This window comes from Phalacrocorax aristotelis, chromosome 6 (assembly GCF_949628215.1).
Source record: "Phalacrocorax aristotelis chromosome 6, bGulAri2.1, whole genome shotgun sequence".
In the NCBI taxonomy this organism is placed as follows: Eukaryota; Metazoa; Chordata; class Aves; order Suliformes; family Phalacrocoracidae; genus Phalacrocorax; species Phalacrocorax aristotelis.
This window is the reverse complement of record NC_134281.1, coordinates 49,889,412-49,906,650: the sequence shown is the minus strand read 5'-3', so window position 1 is coordinate 49,906,650 and position 17,239 is coordinate 49,889,412. Positions and strand designations below refer to the sequence as shown.

The following is a 17,239-nucleotide window of genomic DNA, read 5'->3' as shown; positions in this document are numbered from 1 at the left end:
TCATTTGTTGCAGAAAACCTCAGCTATGTTTGGGTACAGTGTTTCAAAGGATTTTTGTTAAGCCAGACCTTGGTAGTGCAACTATTTCAGATAAGTCATTTTATGGAACTGCATACATCTACACTCTGCAAAGTCTTTTTGCTGTTTAATTACAGAAAGGTCTAATAAATACAAAGTGCTAAAATTCTTCTGACACTTGAAGGCCAGCTTGAGAAGGCAGGAACTAAAATAGTTAAGCACACTTTATTAAAGAAATTCCAGTTTGGTGCGATATAGCCTGATCGCTAATATCTATGATTAATTTAACCAACATGCTTCCGTTCCCACTTACTGTCATGCTAATGGCCTTGGCTAGCCTAGAATTTTTAGGTCTGCACAGTGTTTGCACATGCACATACAGGGCGGTGGATACTTAGCCGCTATCAATCTCTACCTAAATCCACTCCCCAAAATGTAAATTTATCTTCTGGCCATACAGTAACTCATTAAAGTTTGGCACATTTTCACAGGAACATATTAACTTAGAGAACACAAACAACATCCCGGCATTCATGAAGTATTCTAAGCAGGACCATGTTTCTGCCAACTTCACTGCTTTTCATCAAATCTGACAAGTAAAGAGAACATGCACTTCAATTACTCTTACTGAAATGAAAGCAACATAGGATTGAGTTGGTACCCTGGGTCACTACACAAGTGACAATAAAATGTCTGCTTACACTTCTGTGTTAGCAGAACAAAATCTAAACCACTCCAGCCTCCCCACAAATAAATTAACATAAAACTTTAAAATCCCAAACAAACTTCCTGGTATACACACACTACCTTGTCAACCACAAAATCCAGTAACTATGACCTCTCCCTGTGTAAGTTATATCAACAGTCACCCCACGGTCGTGTTACTACAAAGCTGTAAGAAAAAGCTGTATCCATGCAAGAGCAGCCAGCACTTTACTGAAGAGAGGTGCTTTATGTTTTAGCTCTACTGAAAACAGCCAGCCCTTTTCCCATCTGTTCATACAGGCAAATGAATAAAGCACACCCTGAAGTACACTTCACAACTAAGTCAATTCAGCAGTGACACAACTAACCCCAAACATCTTGTAACACTGAAATTTAATTTAAAAAGCAACTTTAATTCTTGAGCCAATAGTTTTTGTTCACTTAGTAAAGACAAGAGCTATTGACACCCCACTTCTGAAGAAATTCACAGATCCAACCACAGTATTTTTCTGAATTAGAAGTATCCCACAGCTCTTGAACTATTTTTCAAATTTCATGAAAATGCTAGTGAAGATTATTTTTCTTAGTGACTTAATTTCCTAATTTAAAACAGTAATTTCAAGAGGCACTAACACTACGTACAAAGCAGTCACATCTGTGAGACAAGGTGACCATACCCTGTAAATGTTTGCGAAATATTTTTCCTAACAATTCAGAAAGCATACACTTCCACTTGATTTGTTACATATCACATCTGCATTCTGCTCCTCTTACTTCTGAGTCGTCCTCAGAAAAAACAGGACTTTTTTTTTTAAATGCCATCTGTTCCCTACATATTTTCACTTGAAGTCCTAGTATGATATCTGCAATGGAAGCTTCTGTGTCATATAGGATTAGGACTACAAACCAGGTGAATATAAAATGCAGAGGCTACACTTCCCTACAAAGAGCTGTAAAAAAAAAAAAACAAAACAAAAAAAACAGGGGAAAAACAAAATAGAGGGAAGTATCACCTGAAGCCTTTCTATTCTCAATACAAAACTTCAAGAAGCTCTTCTTTAAGGTACTTTTTTTCTAGAAACAATCAGAAAGAATGTGAGATGAAAAACTGCTTTTCTCAAACCTGGTGATTTTATTTCTTCCTATTACGGCTCTACACCTGTTTCCTTCCTGAGCCAGAGACTGGAAGTTTGAAATACCAGCCTCCAAATGGATGAGCATAGGGAACCTTTCACTGAAATACCAGCCATATTAATTCATGAAGTAACATTTGCATAAGCTTTTTTCATAACCACCTAACATTTTTATAGAAGCAATGTCAACTCTTCAGTAAACGCAGCTTTGATAGCTCTTCAATTATCTCAGCTGTTTTTTCACCTCCATAACCCCCCCCTTCGCTGTTTCCATACTTTGCACAGTCACTCACAACGTTTCAGGGCATTATCAACATTACAAACACTTGTGTCACTCAGACCTCGGGGGCGGGGAAAGGAAGGCTGACTTACCTGGTCGCGTTAACATAAAAAGGTTTTTAAGCAATGCTCTTGAACGATTCTACCATTACTTACAAGGATTTAAATAGCGACTGCTCCTCTAAAGCTGTTTAAAAACTCCTAACTTGTGCAGACACCCACTAACCGCTCTAAAATCCGTCCAAACCGGCTCATTACTAAACTAGATTCAATTCAAAGCCTTAAACGCGTCTTTGAAACGCTAGGTGTGAGCCCAGCTGTCCCGACCAAGCCCAGCTACAGCCGTTTTAAGTTAAACCGTGCAAGACCTTAGGCCGAGAGGGCACAAAGCACACCGGACAGAGAGAAATAACTTTCACGACAGAAAGCCACCTCATGCCGGAGCCAGGCGCTGGTTTGGCGTGCACAGATAACGACGGGCACCTGGCGAGCCTCCCGGCCCCCCCCGCCCTCGCCCCCGCACGGCGGGACCGGGGGACCCGCCCGCAGCACACGTGTCACCGCTCGGCGCCGGCCGCCCCCGGGGGCTGCCGGAACGAGCCGCCCGGAGATCCCGGGGAGGCCAATGCAAACTGCCCGGGCCACCCGAGTTTCGTTTCCAGTTCGCAGTCATAACACAGGGAAACCGAGCCCTCCCCGCCCCGGCACCCCCCCCCTCCGCCCCGGCGGGACGCGGCGTTCCGGCCCCTCCTTCCCCCCCCCCCCGCCTCGCAGCCGACCGGCCCCGCGCGGTGACAGGACGAGGCTGAACTCCGGGGCGGCGGCGGCGCCCGGGCAGTGTCAAGCGCCGGGAACTTTCCGGCCAAGCAGGAAACAATAAACGAGGAGCCTCGGGCCCCGACCGCCCCCCCCCCCCCCCCCCGACCCGGCCTCGCGGGGAGCTCCTCGCCGTCGCCTTCGGGAGCGGGCTCCTCGCCGGCCCACCGCGGCTGAGGGACGGGAGTGGGCGGGGAGAGACCCCCCGCCGCTCGCACCATCCCCCCCTCCCCGCCGCCGCCGCCGCCAGCGGGGTCCCGGCCTGGCGGGAGGCCGATCCCGGGCCGCTGCGAGGCCGCGAAGGCCGGCGGAGCGCCGGCGGGCCGTGCCCCGGAGCGGCGGGCAGTGGGGTGGCGCGGGGAGGCGCGGCGGGACGGCGGGAGCAGGGGTGCGGGAGCCGCACTCACCGGCCAGGCCCCTCTCGCTGCCTCCTGCGGCCCCAGAACCATAACAAAGCTCTGCCCAAAATGGCTGCCCGGCCCTGCCCGGCCGGGGGCCGGAGGGGGCGGGGCCTGCCAGCGCGCGGGGCGGGGCCGAGGGGCGGAAGGGACACGCCCACCCGGCTCCCTACCCCCGCCCCACCAATCGGCACGCTCCTCGCCGGTCGGGCGCCACCGGGGACTACGCGTCCCAGAAGGCCGTGCGCCCTCCCTCCGGCCCGGTCAGCCGGGCGCCGCGCTGCGGGGCACGCTAGGATTTGTAGTCGGCCGGCAGCCCGCCGCTCCTTCCCGCCGGAGCGGAGGCCCCGAGGCCGACCCGGCCCCGCACAGCAACCCCAGGCCTTGCCGCCGCTCTGGGGCTGCCACAGCAGCAGGGGAAGGAGCGTGCTTTCCCGGCTCTGCCGTCCCAACGCTCCGGGGAGTGTCACGCATACCTGGGCGCTTCCTCGGACCGGCGGAACTAGACGGGCCGGCGCCTGTTTCCGCCCGGACCCACACCGCAGAGCGCCAGCCCCGCCGGAGCGCTTCCCCGGGGTAGCGGAAGCCACCACGGCGCGGAGGCCGCGGCAGCTCGGTGGGGTAACGTCCGGCGGGACTGCACCCCTCCCGGGCGTGCCGCTTTTCCTCCCCCTTCCCTCCGGGCCGTGGCTCTCGGCGCCCGGAGCCGCGCCCTCCCCTGGACCAACAGGACCGTGGCGGGGGAGCCGAGCCCGGCGGCACCGCCTGCCCTTCCCGGTTAGTTTCGGCCCCCCGACAGGAGCTCACCTGCGGCTTGGGGTGAGGTGGAGTTTCCGCTCCCCAGGGCTTCAGGATTCGGCTCTTCCACCTGTGAGGAACAGGTCGTTTATCAGCTGCGTGCAGCCGTTGAGCCCGTGAAACGGAGGCGATCCATAGGCGGGAAGCCATTACCTGCTTCCGATACTCAGTTCTTTTACCTAGAAATCGTCCTTGTAACAGCTATTACAACTTTAGAAATTCAGTTCGTAGAGCTGCGTGAAACAAAACATCCTGTAGCAGGTAAATAAGGATTGAGTATGTGAAACAATTGTCTTTAAATATATATCTGTCAGTCTTGCATCTGTTATGCAAGTCTTGACTGTGACTTAACTCTGGACATAAGACAAACTTAGCTGTTCATCATTTTCAGACTTTCTCCTGAATTTTCTGATTTAGGGTTTTGATAAAGCAAAGATGTTTCCTCTCATACGACAATCCTGCTTCCACGCACCTTTCAAAGTAAGTTTCTGAAGCCTTCTGTGCTGTTGATATTTCTTTAAAAGTAAAATAGCAAAAGGTATGATTGTAGTGTTGGTAAAAAAAAAAGTGATTTACAAGTTGGAGTAGCCACATATTTATTGCTCAGCTTTTCTGAGAGAATTCCTAGTTTCTACAGCAGCTTTTAGCCAAAGCTAAGGTATTTCTTTTATAAAATCAGATTTTATTGTCTAAAGGTCTTTTTTTCCTCTGTCTCTCTTGATTGAATTTTGATTTTGAGTGAGGGGATAGTAGCTAGTTTCTGGGGTGACCTTGTCCGACTCCTGTGATCATTTTATGTTCTGCTCTGAAAAGGACTGCTATATCTTAATGCCTAAAGGATGTGTGGGTGGAAGGACAGGTGGATACACAAACCTTTTGCAGAGAGTAAGGTTTGCTTACTGACTCTGAAGAGCCTAGATGATCCTTATCAGCTAGCTTGTGAAAGCTGTATCAGTTAGCTTAATTACTTAAAAACACCTGAAAACCAAGAGGAAGGACAGCTGTGATGTGACCTGACTTGGAAAACTACTTGGTACAATATTTCATAGGTAGTTTAGGTAAGCATACATTGTAAGGTGTTCAGAATGGGTTTTATAATTGCAGCTCCAGAGGTTAAATGGTCCCAGACTACTACTGTATGGAAGGAATACGACAACTTGCTCTTCTCTCGGCCTCTGCCTGCAGAGAGATGTGTGTCTTCTTTCAAGATCTCCAGGCCTCAACCCAGCATCAGTATATGCAACCAAGGCCCAGGCTTTTCACACATCTCTCTCTTTCTTCAAGAAGAAAACACCCAAAGAATCTGAGACCAAAGACTCGGGCGTATTGCAAAGAAGCATGAAATCACTAAAGGATTCTCCAAAGCCAGCCCTTTATTTAAGCCTTGCAGGGCTAATTCCATTCGTTTCTGTGCCACTGTCAATGGCCGTCCAGGGGACCTACTACCCAGAGCTGGCATTTGGTCAGATGATGTACGGTGCTGCAACTGTCTCTTTCCTAGGAGGAATGAGGTGGGGGTTTGCCCTCCCAGAAAACAGCCCAGCCAAGCCAGACTGGCTGAACCTGGCTAACAGTACAGTTCCTCTTCTACTTGCCTGGCAAGCCTTACTTTTTAAAGATGTCACTCACAGTGCAGTGATGCTAGTAATGGCCTTAGGGATAGCTCTACATTATGACATTGCCCTCCTTCCTCCTTATCCCAGGTGGTTTAAAGTACTGAGGGTAGCAGGAACAGTGGTGATGGTATTATCACTGTTAGCTACTGCAGCATTGAAGATTATTTCAGATGAGCAGCTCTTCTCAAAAACAGGGGAGGGCTCTTATAAATGGCAGAACACAAAATAATAAATCAATAGCAAAAAGCTATTTATTTGCCAATTAGGTATTTGCATTGAGTTCCAGGGGAAAGAGAGGCTTCTTTGTGCTTGTGAGTCATAAGTGATCAAGATGCTTATTCTCAAAGTAAACAACTTAGCAAGTTTAATAGGATTCTAAATACCAATGACTTCCAAGGCAGGCATGAGGCTGTCCTTATCCACAGAAGAAAGCATCACTCTTGAATGAGATGTTCCTGTCATATGAATTTAAAATGAATATTCAAATGACATTGGTATGAATTGCTGTATGCTGAATTATTAAAGTATCTGGTTTAACTATAATGTGTGATAATGTTCTGTGGTGGGGAGAATAACAGTGTAGTCGTAAACAGTAAAAAGGTGAGAGCAGTTCTAGTTTAAAGAAGCAGCAGAGAATTATGTAAAAAGTACATATATGTCCAATTCCCACACTGTGGAAATGCAAAAGAGAAAACTCTTCTGTCTTATTTCAGCCGAGAAGATGCTGAGAATGCTGTGATTCAGTGCTAGTCAGGTAAGAACAGATAAGGCAAGGTTGCTTTGCAGTGGCAAACCGAGGTCAGCACTCACCTAAAATATGTTATCCAGCTGCTGTGATGGAGTGAGGAAACTTAGAAGGGGAAGCTTTGTATCCTTGACAAGGTGCTGTAAGAGACAGGTTAGCTTTCTGCTCAGGCTTAATTTAAAAAAAGCAAAAGTACTACCTGGGCCATCTGTTCCTAGGTTTTTTTTTTTTGGACGTAGGGCCACCTAGCCAAGGAAGCTGCATGCAACACAGCCATAAAGGTCTGCCATACTCCTAGATTAAAGTACTATCAATTTTTATGACACATGGACTCAATCACTGGCCCTAGGGGATCAGATAATGGGATTGAGAGTAGTATGTGTCTTCTCCCTCCTCAAAACTCATTTTATTTGCATACCTGGGGCAGGTACAAATGGACTTGTAGCCTGCAAACCCTCCATGATAGGCTAGTTATTGGAAACACTGCAGGAGCACATGCTCCTTGTACTCAAGTCTTCCTACACATCATAGATACAGCCTAAGTCACATGATTTTCTTTTCTAACCTCAGCTACCTCAAGAAACCTATGAAACTGAATGTGGGCGTATTCACTATAGGCTTCTTAAGTATTCTTCAAGTACAGTTTAAGATGCAAGATGAAAAGTGACATCCACACACATTCTTAGGACCAATTTAGATAATCTTCAGTTCTCTTAAAGCACTGTTCTTCACTGTTGTTCTATACAGAATAAAGCACGTAAACTCTAAGTGACAGTATCTGTTCATTCTGCAAACAGATCTTTAAGAAACCTGCCCATCTTTAAGGTAGAGCAATCTTGTATGATATTGCTGAAACAACAATTTTGTACACGAGCTTCCAACTTTTCTCATCTGTTAACCTTTACATGTTAACAGCATCATACCTCTGAAACAATATATTTCAGAGCTCTCTGAATATAAAGGAAGTAAAATTGAGTGTGCAAATGAAAAGAATTCTTTTATTCTTTCTTACTTAGATGCGGCATTTTTTTAAGATGTGTCCAGAGAAGAGGGAAAGAGATCATATCAGAGACGATAATCAGCTGACTTCAAAGTCTCATTCAAACATGATAGAATCAACCACAACAACTGGAGAAGGTAACTTCATAAAACAGCAGACTCCCTCGGGCTCCACTAAACAGAAAGTTTATGGGTAGGGATCAGAAGTGAACTCTTAGTTCCCAAACTAACAAAATACAGCTATGGTAATGTTTCTCAAATGGTTCACAAGGGATCCTGAAATGTAAAGACAGCCTAAGAGGTATCACCCATCATTTGATCCCAGAGAGGGCTGCATTGAGCTGGTAAGGCAGCCAGACTTCCAAGAAGTCTGAGTGATTTTACACTGAGAAATACATATTTTACTACAGAAGAGTGTTATTTGCATCTTTCAAATAGTCAACATTTATAACCAATCTTTCCTAGTGTCCTACTGGGAAATAGGATTTCCAGTTTAAAAAAATTGTCAGTGATACAACTCATTACGACAGGAAAATACCTTATTCAAGAGTATTCCACAATCAGTTCTGAAAAATGCATTTTATTATGAAAAACTATTTAAAACAAGCTTAAACTTGGGAAAAAAAAGAGACAGACATTAATTCACGCACATAAGAAATTCTTCTGAAGTAAAAGGTCACACAAGATTATAGAACAATCAGAGAAACAAACACTTCATCTTCTAGCATGTTTTAGCCTGGCAATCTCCCAGCCCTATGTTAGAGCGTAAGCCCTAGATTCTTAAGGTACCTGCAACACTCATCTTGGAGGCTTTTATTCATGTATGTATTTGATACTTATACACAGGGGATATTGACCTAGACAGCATGAACGCTCCTTTGTCTACACAGTGCAGGCTTCTGGTTTTGTGACATTCCAGTTGTGGTTTTGTGTTCTAGAATAACACTGTCTATAAAAGTTCAAGCAGCCTTATTTCAGACTCCATCCAAATCATCCACAGCTGTGCAGAAAATGCAATCACATTGTGCAAAAGGCAACTTCAAGTACATTAATTAAATGAATCTAGAAATAACTCCAAACTCCTAGTAGTATTGTTCTACAAAGTGTATCCAAGCTAAATTCAAACTCCTTAGGACAAAACACACTAATAGCATCACTTCTATGCTGAATGCAGCTAATTCTATCACAGAACGCTCCATCCACTCAAGTTCGGAAGAGGCAGGATACAAGATGTAGCAAGGATTAACGTGTGTACCTTTTAGAATAGCACGTTTTCCAATGCTAAGTCTCAGCATGTGTCACACAGGGTAAAAACGCATTTAACTAAGGAAAAGAGGGTGTGTGTGAAGGTGTTCCCTATATTTTTATATTAAGAGCTGTCCTAAACAGAACAGCTAATCTAATGAATAGCATTTTCATTTAAAATTTACCAGAATTTACATAAAAAAGGTGCTCTACTGTCATCACTGATACTGCTGAGAAGAAAAGCCTGTGCTGAGGTGGAATGACATTATTAGAACTGTGAGAATAACCTTCCAGAACAGGAAATTCTCAGCCTCTTCCCATCCAAGTTAGTGGCGTGGCCAGAAAGTAAACATCCAATTCATATTTAATGCCCGTCATGTCCAGCAGCAGAAAAGAGGCTCAAATGCATCAAGGTCATAAGTACAGGTACCAGGTCTTCCTCACCTGTTATCTTCCCTTCCTTGTTTTCCACCAGAAGAGGACAACTGACGCTAACCAAGTAGCCCATCTGCTCTTATCTACAGACAACTCCTAGCTGTCTATAGTAGCCTCCCTCCAGATTGTAAGGCCAGCTACAGATGCTAGCTTTGGTGCACCTTAGAGAGTCAACGCCTGATTAATGTCTCTAATGTGCTGGAATGATTTATTCAGATTTCTACAGGCAAATACGCCATTTATGTCAGTGACCTTAATCCAGTCGTAAGAGGCATTTCTACTCTGAACAGAATACTTCGCAAGACAGACATTGGATAAGCCAATTTACTTTGAAGGGCAAGAGTTTTAGTATTTCCTTTTACTCAGGAAAAGCCCTCTGATCTAATTCTCCACTGTCTCTACTGAAGCTCCTGTGCTAAGAGGTTTCTGGCCAATGAAACCAGAAGTCTGAGAAGACAGATTTACTCATTCCTTGAATGAGTTTTCTTCTTTGTGTTTTACAGCACAGCTACGCCTCCTTCGCAGCGGCTGGTGATCATGTTGGCAATTTCAGTCCAACTGTCCATATGAGGGTTATAAACTTCAACAGAGTCAGAGGTTACTGGAGCAGCAAAATCATGACTCGGAGCTCGGCCTCCTGAGGCATAAAGAAATCCATTCACAGCCACAACACAGACACCAGCTCTCGGTATCTTCATTGATGCAACTTCAACCCACTTTTCCTAATGAGAAGGTGAAAGAGTCAACAAGTAGTTTTAGGGTAAGCACCGACTCTGACAAAAGTAACTTAAAGCTTAAAAAGTGAAACATATACAAAGAAAACTATGCATACACTTCACAGGCTCAAATATGGTATATGTACAGTATCAAGAGTGTTGTCAAGACTGGAATGGCAAACTTTCACAAGGGGTTGAAATCATGCTAGTCACTAAAGAACAGATCACATACTGCCTGTACACAACACCCCTCCCTTTCTTCAGTACTGCAAGATGCAGTCTGTCGCCAAAACAGACAATGGTACACAGTCTGAGGTGGGAAATAAAGAAAGGTATGGCTCAAGTCCAAAAGCAAAATGGAACAGTGCACTGGATTACATTCTGCTTTTAACACTAGCTACTGTTCCAAAGAGCATCATGGAAACGAGCAATAATAGTCAGGAATAATTTCTTATCTTATTCAAAATCTTAAGTGTTCAAAGTGATTTTTCTAGTCATGCGGAAACACCACTACATTTTGATGCAGAAGAAAGACCCTGAAAAAGTAAGGGTTACCCTTTGTTGTAAAAGTTGAGGGATTTTTTTTTTCCCCCTTCTCATCAGATTATTGACCACTCTGTTGCAGAGGGGAAGTCTATTCCCCCATCTTAACCTGAACAAGTATTTACCAAACTACAGTACATCCATGCATCATCAGTATTTTGGTTTCCCAAAAGCACGTGTACAATCTCCGTAAACACTCCACTAGGTCAGATAGCAAGATGCTACAGACTGGTTAGGACAGGCAGACCCTGAGGTTGCCAAAGCTTTGTTTCACTCAGATTACCAGCCAGTCATGAAAAGGAAACGGAATTTCCGAAAAGGAAACGGAATTTCCGAAAAGGAAACGGAATTTCCGAAAAGGAAACGGAATTTCCGAAAAGGAAACGGAATTTCCGAAAAGGAAACGGAATTTCCGAAAAGGAAACGGAATTTCCGAAAAGGAAACGGAATTTCCGAAAAGGAAACGGAATTTCCGAAAAGGAAACGGAATTTCCGAAAAGGAAACGGAATTTCCGAAAAGGAAACGGAATTTCCGAAAAGGAAACGGAATTTCCGAAAAGGAAACGGAATTTCCGAAAAGGAAACGGAATTTCCGAAAAGGAAACGGAATTTCCGAAAAGGAAACGGAATTTCCGAAAAGGAAACGGAATTTCCGAAAAGGAAACGGAATTTCCGAAAAGGAAACGGAATTTCCGAAAAGGAAACGGAATTTCCGAAAAGGAAACGGAATTTCCGAAAAGGAAACGGAATTTCCGAAAAGGAAACGGAATTTCCGAAAAGGAAACGGAATTTCCGAAAAGGAAACGGAATTTCCGAAAAGGAAACGGAATTTCCGAAAAGGAAACGGAATTTCCGAAAAGGAAACGGAATTTCCGAAAAGGAAACGGAATTTCCGAAAAGGAAACGGAATTTCCGAAAAGGAAACGGAATTTCCGAAAAGGAAACGGAATTTCCGAAAAGGAAACGGAATTTCCGAAAAGGAAACGGAATTTCCGAAAAGGAAACGGAATTTCCGAAAAGGAAACGGAATTTCCGAAAAGGAAACGGAATTTCCGAAAAGGAAACGGAATTTCCAACTTTTTTGTTTTTTTAAGAAGGAAGCAGGCTACCTCTGTAGAACCTTACACAACGTTGATGCAATCTACATTTGTGAAAGAACAGGACTCTACCATACCTCTTCAAAGGAGTATCTTTCTACGGTAGCGAGTGCATCCTGAGATTCATTCCAGCCTCCCACAGCATAGATGCAATTGTTGAGAGCAGCCACACCAAGGTACGCTCTTCGGGTGCCCATTGGAGCGAGCTCAGACCAGCGTTTAGATATTGGGTCGTAGACATCAACAGATCGTAGCTCTACTCCTTCACTGCTGATACCACCAACAACATAAATCAAACCTGTAGAAACAGTGCTTTTCCTCTATTAGGTTTCATAATACAGAGATTCAAAAGACAGAAAATGTTTGTCACAATACAAGTTTCAGCCCAACATTAAGATGGTTTAAGAATGCCAGATAAAAGTCCTCAATTTGTCCAGTAGTAGCATATGTAAAGCTTTCAAGTGAGTAACTTGAGGCTCAAGCACAAGAAGCTCTGATCAAAGCAATAATTAATCAAGTGCAGGGGAGAGAATTCAGAAGGCTGCAACTGCTGACCAGGCCTGGATCAAACGCTTAATAAGCACATTTATAGATCCAAGTCTTTAGATCTCTGTCTTAAGATAACCTGTGACAACTCTTCAGGTTGTCACAAAGACACACACAAACCCAAATATGGGAGGTAAATAAAAGCAGTATAAGGAAGAACAATCAACTGTGAAAGACTAGCTGGATAACCATACTGGCAGCCATGTAAAAACCATTTTCATAAGATAAAAGGCAAGAGACAGAGACCTTTATAGTCTTTAAGTTCTGTTGAATTAAAAATATGGTACTAGAAGGACAAATAAGTGAGGTACAAGCTTGCATGACTGACAGCACAGTACAAGACAAAGGTAAAAATTCATGACTGAAACATAAAGCTTCAAAATCCAGTGGCTCTTGGAGCTGTTTATGGACACAAACTTAACAATACCTTGCATTTCACAACAGCCAAAGCAGTAACGGGGCACAGTCATGCTTCCCACCACATCCCAAGTATTTTCTTCAGGATCAAATCTTTCAATTGTGTTGCCAATCTCTGCTCCAACCCAACCTCCTGCAAATAACAGTGAACTCATGAAAGAATTCAATGGCATGAAGCTGTGTGTTAGCTGCATTTTAGATATATTGTGCACTGTTCCAGGACAGACTAATTCTGAAACAGCATGCAATCTACAATGGAAATAAGTTATAACTGGACAATGACTAATCCACAAAGATCTGGTATGCTAATGCTCATGTAAACAGCTGTTTTCCAAAACTTAAGTCTGCCAAATTTGCAACAGCAAGATGTAATATTTAAGATTAAATCAATTTGCAAGTTCCATGAACTAACACCTTTAAAATTTACTTACCCAGAGCATAGATAGCACCATAGCACGTGCACACTCCCAGTCCGCAACGGGGATGGTTCATGGAAGCTACAGTGGTCCACTGCTTAGTAACAGGATCATAACATTCAGTACAGTCAAAAATCATTGAGTCCTTCTCACCTGTGTAACAACAGCAAGAACAGAGACAGGGGAAACACAATGTTTTGCACTGCAGATGTAGAAGCATTCTTCAACTCCTTCCAGGACAGGCAACAGCTGAATTCAAGATCTTTCTTTCAGCTAGCCAAACAGCCAAAGCAGCAAAAGCTTTGTTTATACCTCAAACTTAATCATCACCGGGAACAGCTTTCATCAACAGTTCCCCAAAACTTTGCTGAAAACATCAGAGGGGTGAACCACCATAGTGCTACATACTTCTTACTCTGCAGCACAACTGACAGGGTTTTCAAGACCAAAAATGTGTTCTGTGGTGACAAAACCAGTATACATATGCATTCTTTAGTGATGGGCTGGTAGAGCTACTCATCACATCTTTGTGCAAACATACATAACAAGCCTTTCCAGGTAGGCAGACCACAAGTGAGAAAATAAATGCTATCAGTGGTGGTACGCAAGGTCAGCAGAATATCCAACGTCTCTTAGCACATCTGCACGTGTCGATATGCTTACCTGTGAGGTACTATACCATGAGGGGAGAGCAGCTTAGTAAAAAATGGCCAACAGAGAAGCCCAAACAGGCATTCACAGAGCAGTGACAGTAGAGAACCAAGGAACCACAATTAAATTGTTATTATATTCAAGAGTTGTATTATCTACTGCTGAGTTCGTCAGAACCCCTTATGGGAAGAATAATTTAAAAAATCTCCATCCATGAGTTCTCTAGTACCCATGTAACAAAGAAAGCATCTTTCAGTTGTTACCTCCAATGGCATAGACCATTCCTCCCGCTACAGCCACCCCCAGCCCACTCCGGGCCTGGTGGAGAGAGGACACTGTGGTCCAGTAGTGGCTGAAGGTGTCAAATCGCTCCACACAGCTGAGGGCTCTGCTGTCACTCCAGCGTCCTCCCTGCAGTCGGGTGTACCCACCTAGAAAGTAAGCAGAAAGATCATGACTATCAGCTTCCTGCTTACCCCAATGCTCCCATATCTAAACCACAGAAAAAGTTACAGTAACAGCCGTTAGCCACTTTCAGAAGTAACTGGACTTCTCTAAGTAGAATTGTTTCTCTAGCACACAAAGAAGAATGGTTACATTGAAGGTCACATAACTTACGCCTGAGCTGACTACTTCACTACAACAGTACAACCATTACTGTTCGTGTTCTCAGTAAAATGCAGAGACCAGCAAACAGCCTTTGCTATCTTAAGCTGGTGTTACTTCCCACAGGGTGAAACAACAGCATTCCCCTCCAATACAAAGCTCCAGCTTTGCTGGAAAATTGCAATTTCAAGTATTCCATCACATGAACCAAAGTATTCTGGATAGAGAAAACTTCAACCTTGAGAAGAACAAGGAGCGCGGTGCATTTGCATGCACCATTCCAGCAGCAAACCATGGGCAAATCCTCTGCTGATTTATAGCTTTCCATCCAAGCCAAATAATTTCTAGAAGGGAAATCTAGGCTACGAATGCCATGTCATAATGACAGGAAATGTGAATGCTACCCTTCTGTGCAATTCTAAGCAGAAAGCAGCTAACGTGGTAACTGAGCCAGATGAAATATTTTGCTATTTTTAAATCTTTTGGTTAAAAAAAAATAAATCCAGTATCTCTTTTGATACTGCAATATGAGATCCTACTTCATCATTTGTTTTACAAGGTTTCAAACAGCCACATTCTAACCTACTGCATAAAGGTACTTCCTGGCTTTCCTCCGGGGACGACCTTTAGAGGCTTGCAGAAAACTGCTGACCTTGTTCTCTTTGGGAGGTTTACAGACTTCACAATATTCTTTCAACAGAGTTTGCAGGGCCACCCGAAGGCTGAAATCTGGAATACCTTGAGGAAAAAAACAGATGGCAAAAGACATAGTGAAAAATTAGAGACCATAAACAACTCAGTTGTGGAAAAGTTACCAGCTTCTCCTAAAGCAGCACAAAAGTCAAGATTGCCTACTTTAATAGGGCTTTTTCAAAAGCATGTTTTTAGAGTAAGCTGTGCTCTTTTGTTAAAAAGGAGAATTTGTTTGGATACAGTAACTCTTTTCAATCACGATGCAATTAATTTTAAAAAGTCCATCAAAATCCAGTAACTCCGATTGACACACGGTTTGCTCAAATCCAAACACCTGATATTATTTCCTCCCTTCTTTCACTTACTTTCTATGTATTTTAGTAGCCTTTGTGCTGGTAGCAGAGGGAATCGAACAGGCTCCAGTACCTCTACGACGTATTTTTTTCTTTTTCCCACATCCTTCAAAATCCATTGCATCGCCGCGATGAAAACCTGGTACTCGTCCTCGATGCTGAGGTCCTCGCTTCGCAAGATCTTGATCAGCTGCTCTTTGGTCAGCGCCAGGAACTCCTCCCCGCTCTGCACCTCCAAGAAGTGCGCCTGGATGTAGCTCTCGGTGAACTCCATCAAGTCGTGACAGGCGAGCTGCTCGGAGAACTGGAAGAGGCCGATGCAGTTGAGCGGGTCGATCTGCCCCTTCAGGAACTCGCAGCAGAGCTCCACCACCTCGGTGAGCTGCAGCATGTCGGCGGCGACGATCAGCTCCTGGACGTTGTGCTCCCCGATACTGACCGCCCCTGCGGGTGGGCACACCTCAGCGGGGCTCCGCTCCAGCCTGCGGCCGCGGGCAGCCGGCCCTCGCCGGCCCCCCACCGGCCCCCCGAGCCTTTACCTGTGTAGATGAAGTCGAGGAGGGTGTGGAAGGTGCCCGCCTCGACGCCCGCGATCCGCACCACCTCTCGGCCGGACTCCTTCATGCCCCCCGCGAAGAGCGCCGCGAAGTAGGGGCTGCTGGCCGCCAGCACCAGCCGGTGCACGGCGAACGCCTCCGGGCCCACCTCCAGCCGCACGTCGCAGAAGCTCTGCCCGGCCCGCAACCGGTTGATCTGGGCCAGGAGGAGGCGGGCGTGCCGGTCGGAGAAGCAGCTCCCGCCGCCCTTCGCCGCAGCAGACGCCATAGCGGTTCCGGAGGCGGCGGCGTCTTCCCCGCCCCGCGGGGCAGCGCCGGCGCATGCGCAGCGGCGTCCAGCTCCGCCCCGCGAGGCAGCGTCCAGCTCCGCCCCCCGTGGCGCATGCGCGTTGGGGCCATAGCGGGAGGGCGCGATTGTCCTGCTGAGGCGGGAATGGTGGGCGGGTGTGTTGGCGTTCGTTAGGGAGGTGCGTGCTGAGGTGTCTGTGTGCGGAGCACTGTTCTCCCTCAGCCGGCGTAGGAGGGGGATCGACCCTGGTTGGGGTACGCCTGTCCGATCCTTTGCCTGTGTGCTTGCATGGTCACTTGGCCCTGTGGAGCCTCTTCGACCCCACGGGCGCCTCCCGCCACCGCACCATGAGCTCGCTGCCTACTCTGTGAGGAGCTTGTGGTTAAAGCTGGTCCCCTGCTAGGTTCGCTGACTCTGCCTGGTGCTGAGGTAACCGGTGAACAGCAGATGTGCTGTCACCATATTCACTGCCTTCACGATCCCTGTCCTTCAGCCACGTTCCCCTCAGGCCTGCTTCGGAGACTGGATTCCTAGCTACCTTAATCTGCACTCATGAGAGAGAAACATGGCAGCGTTGGGGAGAGACCACAGCTACCATCTGTCTGGGGGAACCCCAGAGATGGGAGGCAGGGAGAACTGCCTGTCATCACCTCAGGGCTGTGGTATCAGGGCCAGCACTGACTGGAGGCAGAGCCAGCCCATGCACCTCCTTTCCCTATAGTGTCGTGCCACGTGTGGGCCTTCCTCCTCATTCCAGCACTATGTTTTGTCACAGTGTCCTGTAGCAGTACCATGTGGGCCACTGGGGTCAGCACGGATCGTGAGGCAGAGCACGCTTCCGCCTTAGTCTGTATAATTCACTGAGTCACTGGATGCCTGAGCACTGACTGAGGGATGAGCATCACGTACCGAGTTACACACACATGGTCACTGGGTCCGGCAGAGCTGGCACTGATTCTGAGAGAAAAGCATCCCTCCTGAGTTTTCGACAACTGTTCCAGCAACGTGACATGCAGCCAAAGCAAAAAGCAATCAGAGAGCCTCTTGGAACGCTTCCATATCTATTTACTGTGAGACTGGGAAATAAAAACATGTCTCTTGCAGTTACAATGGTCATGGCCCCTCAGGCTTTTCTCATGATTCTGTGTTTCATTGTAATAACTTCTAA

General features: G+C 46.0%; 4 protein-coding genes and 1 long non-coding RNA gene across 6 annotated transcripts in view; 2 read left to right on the top strand and 3 right to left on the bottom strand.

Annotated features, from left to right (window-relative positions):
* Positions 1-3,463, bottom strand: part of GPBP1L1 (GC-rich promoter binding protein 1 like 1) — a 32,568-nt gene extending 29,105 nt beyond the window's left edge. The window contains exon 1 of the mRNA XM_075097727.1: positions 3,359-3,463. The gene's annotated coding sequence lies outside the window, so the exon portion shown is untranslated. The remainder of the gene's footprint in view (positions 1-3,358) is intronic.
* The window catches only part of PRDX1 (peroxiredoxin 1), a 262,541-nt gene that overhangs the window by 84,799 nt on the left and 160,503 nt on the right, over positions 1-17,239 (bottom strand). The gene's annotated exons all lie outside the window — the stretch shown is intronic.
* Positions 3,886-6,306, top strand: TMEM69 (transmembrane protein 69). Of its 2 annotated transcripts, XM_075097726.1 has the most exons (4): positions 3,923-4,126; positions 4,331-4,408; positions 4,539-4,627; positions 5,252-6,306. In XM_075097726.1, the coding sequence occupies exons 3-4, from the start codon at positions 4,583-4,585 to the stop codon at positions 5,990-5,992; spliced, it is 786 nt and encodes a 261-aa protein (XP_074953827.1). In that variant the 5' UTR covers positions 3,923-4,126; positions 4,331-4,408; positions 4,539-4,582; the 3' UTR covers positions 5,993-6,306. The 2 variants fall into 2 exon arrangements, with proteins under 2 accessions (XP_074953826.1, XP_074953827.1); XM_075097725.1 differs by having other exon boundaries at positions 3,886-4,408.
* LOC142059207 (uncharacterized) lies at positions 6,460-10,581 on the top strand. The gene is made up of 3 exons (XR_012661248.1): positions 6,460-6,517; positions 7,525-7,645; positions 9,691-10,581. It is a non-coding gene; the product is annotated as an uncharacterized LOC142059207 (long non-coding RNA).
* Positions 8,072-16,110, bottom strand: IPP (intracisternal A particle-promoted polypeptide). The gene is made up of 8 exons (XM_075097724.1): positions 15,765-16,110; positions 15,238-15,669; positions 14,762-14,917; positions 13,837-14,004; positions 12,938-13,075; positions 12,517-12,639; positions 11,621-11,841; positions 8,072-9,909 (listed from the first exon to the last, which is right to left on the bottom strand). The coding sequence occupies exons 1-8, from the start codon at positions 16,048-16,050 to the stop codon at positions 9,685-9,687; spliced, it is 1,749 nt and encodes a 582-aa protein (XP_074953825.1). The 5' UTR covers positions 16,051-16,110; the 3' UTR covers positions 8,072-9,684.

Excerpts from the sequence above, each read along its gene's own strand:
- TMEM69 (XM_075097725.1), top strand. The coding sequence starts at position 4,583 with ATGTTTCCTCTCATACGACAATCCTGCTTCCACGCACCTTTCAAA. Across the intron at positions 4,628-5,251 it reads GCTTCCACGCACCTTTCAAA|CTCCAGAGGTTAAATGGTCC; the intron begins GTAAGTTTCTGA and ends TTATAATTGCAG.
- IPP (XM_075097724.1), bottom strand. The coding sequence starts at position 16,050 with ATGGCGTCTGCTGCGGCGAAGGGCGGCGGGAGCTGCTTCTCCGACCGG. Across the intron at positions 14,918-15,237 it reads GCTACTAAAATACATAGAAA|GTATTCCAGATTTCAGCCTT; the intron begins GTAAGTGAAAGA and ends TTTTTCCTCAAG. Across the intron at positions 14,005-14,761 it reads GAAGTACCTTTATGCAGTAG|GTGGGTACACCCGACTGCAG; the intron begins GTTAGAATGTGG and ends CTTACTTTCTAG.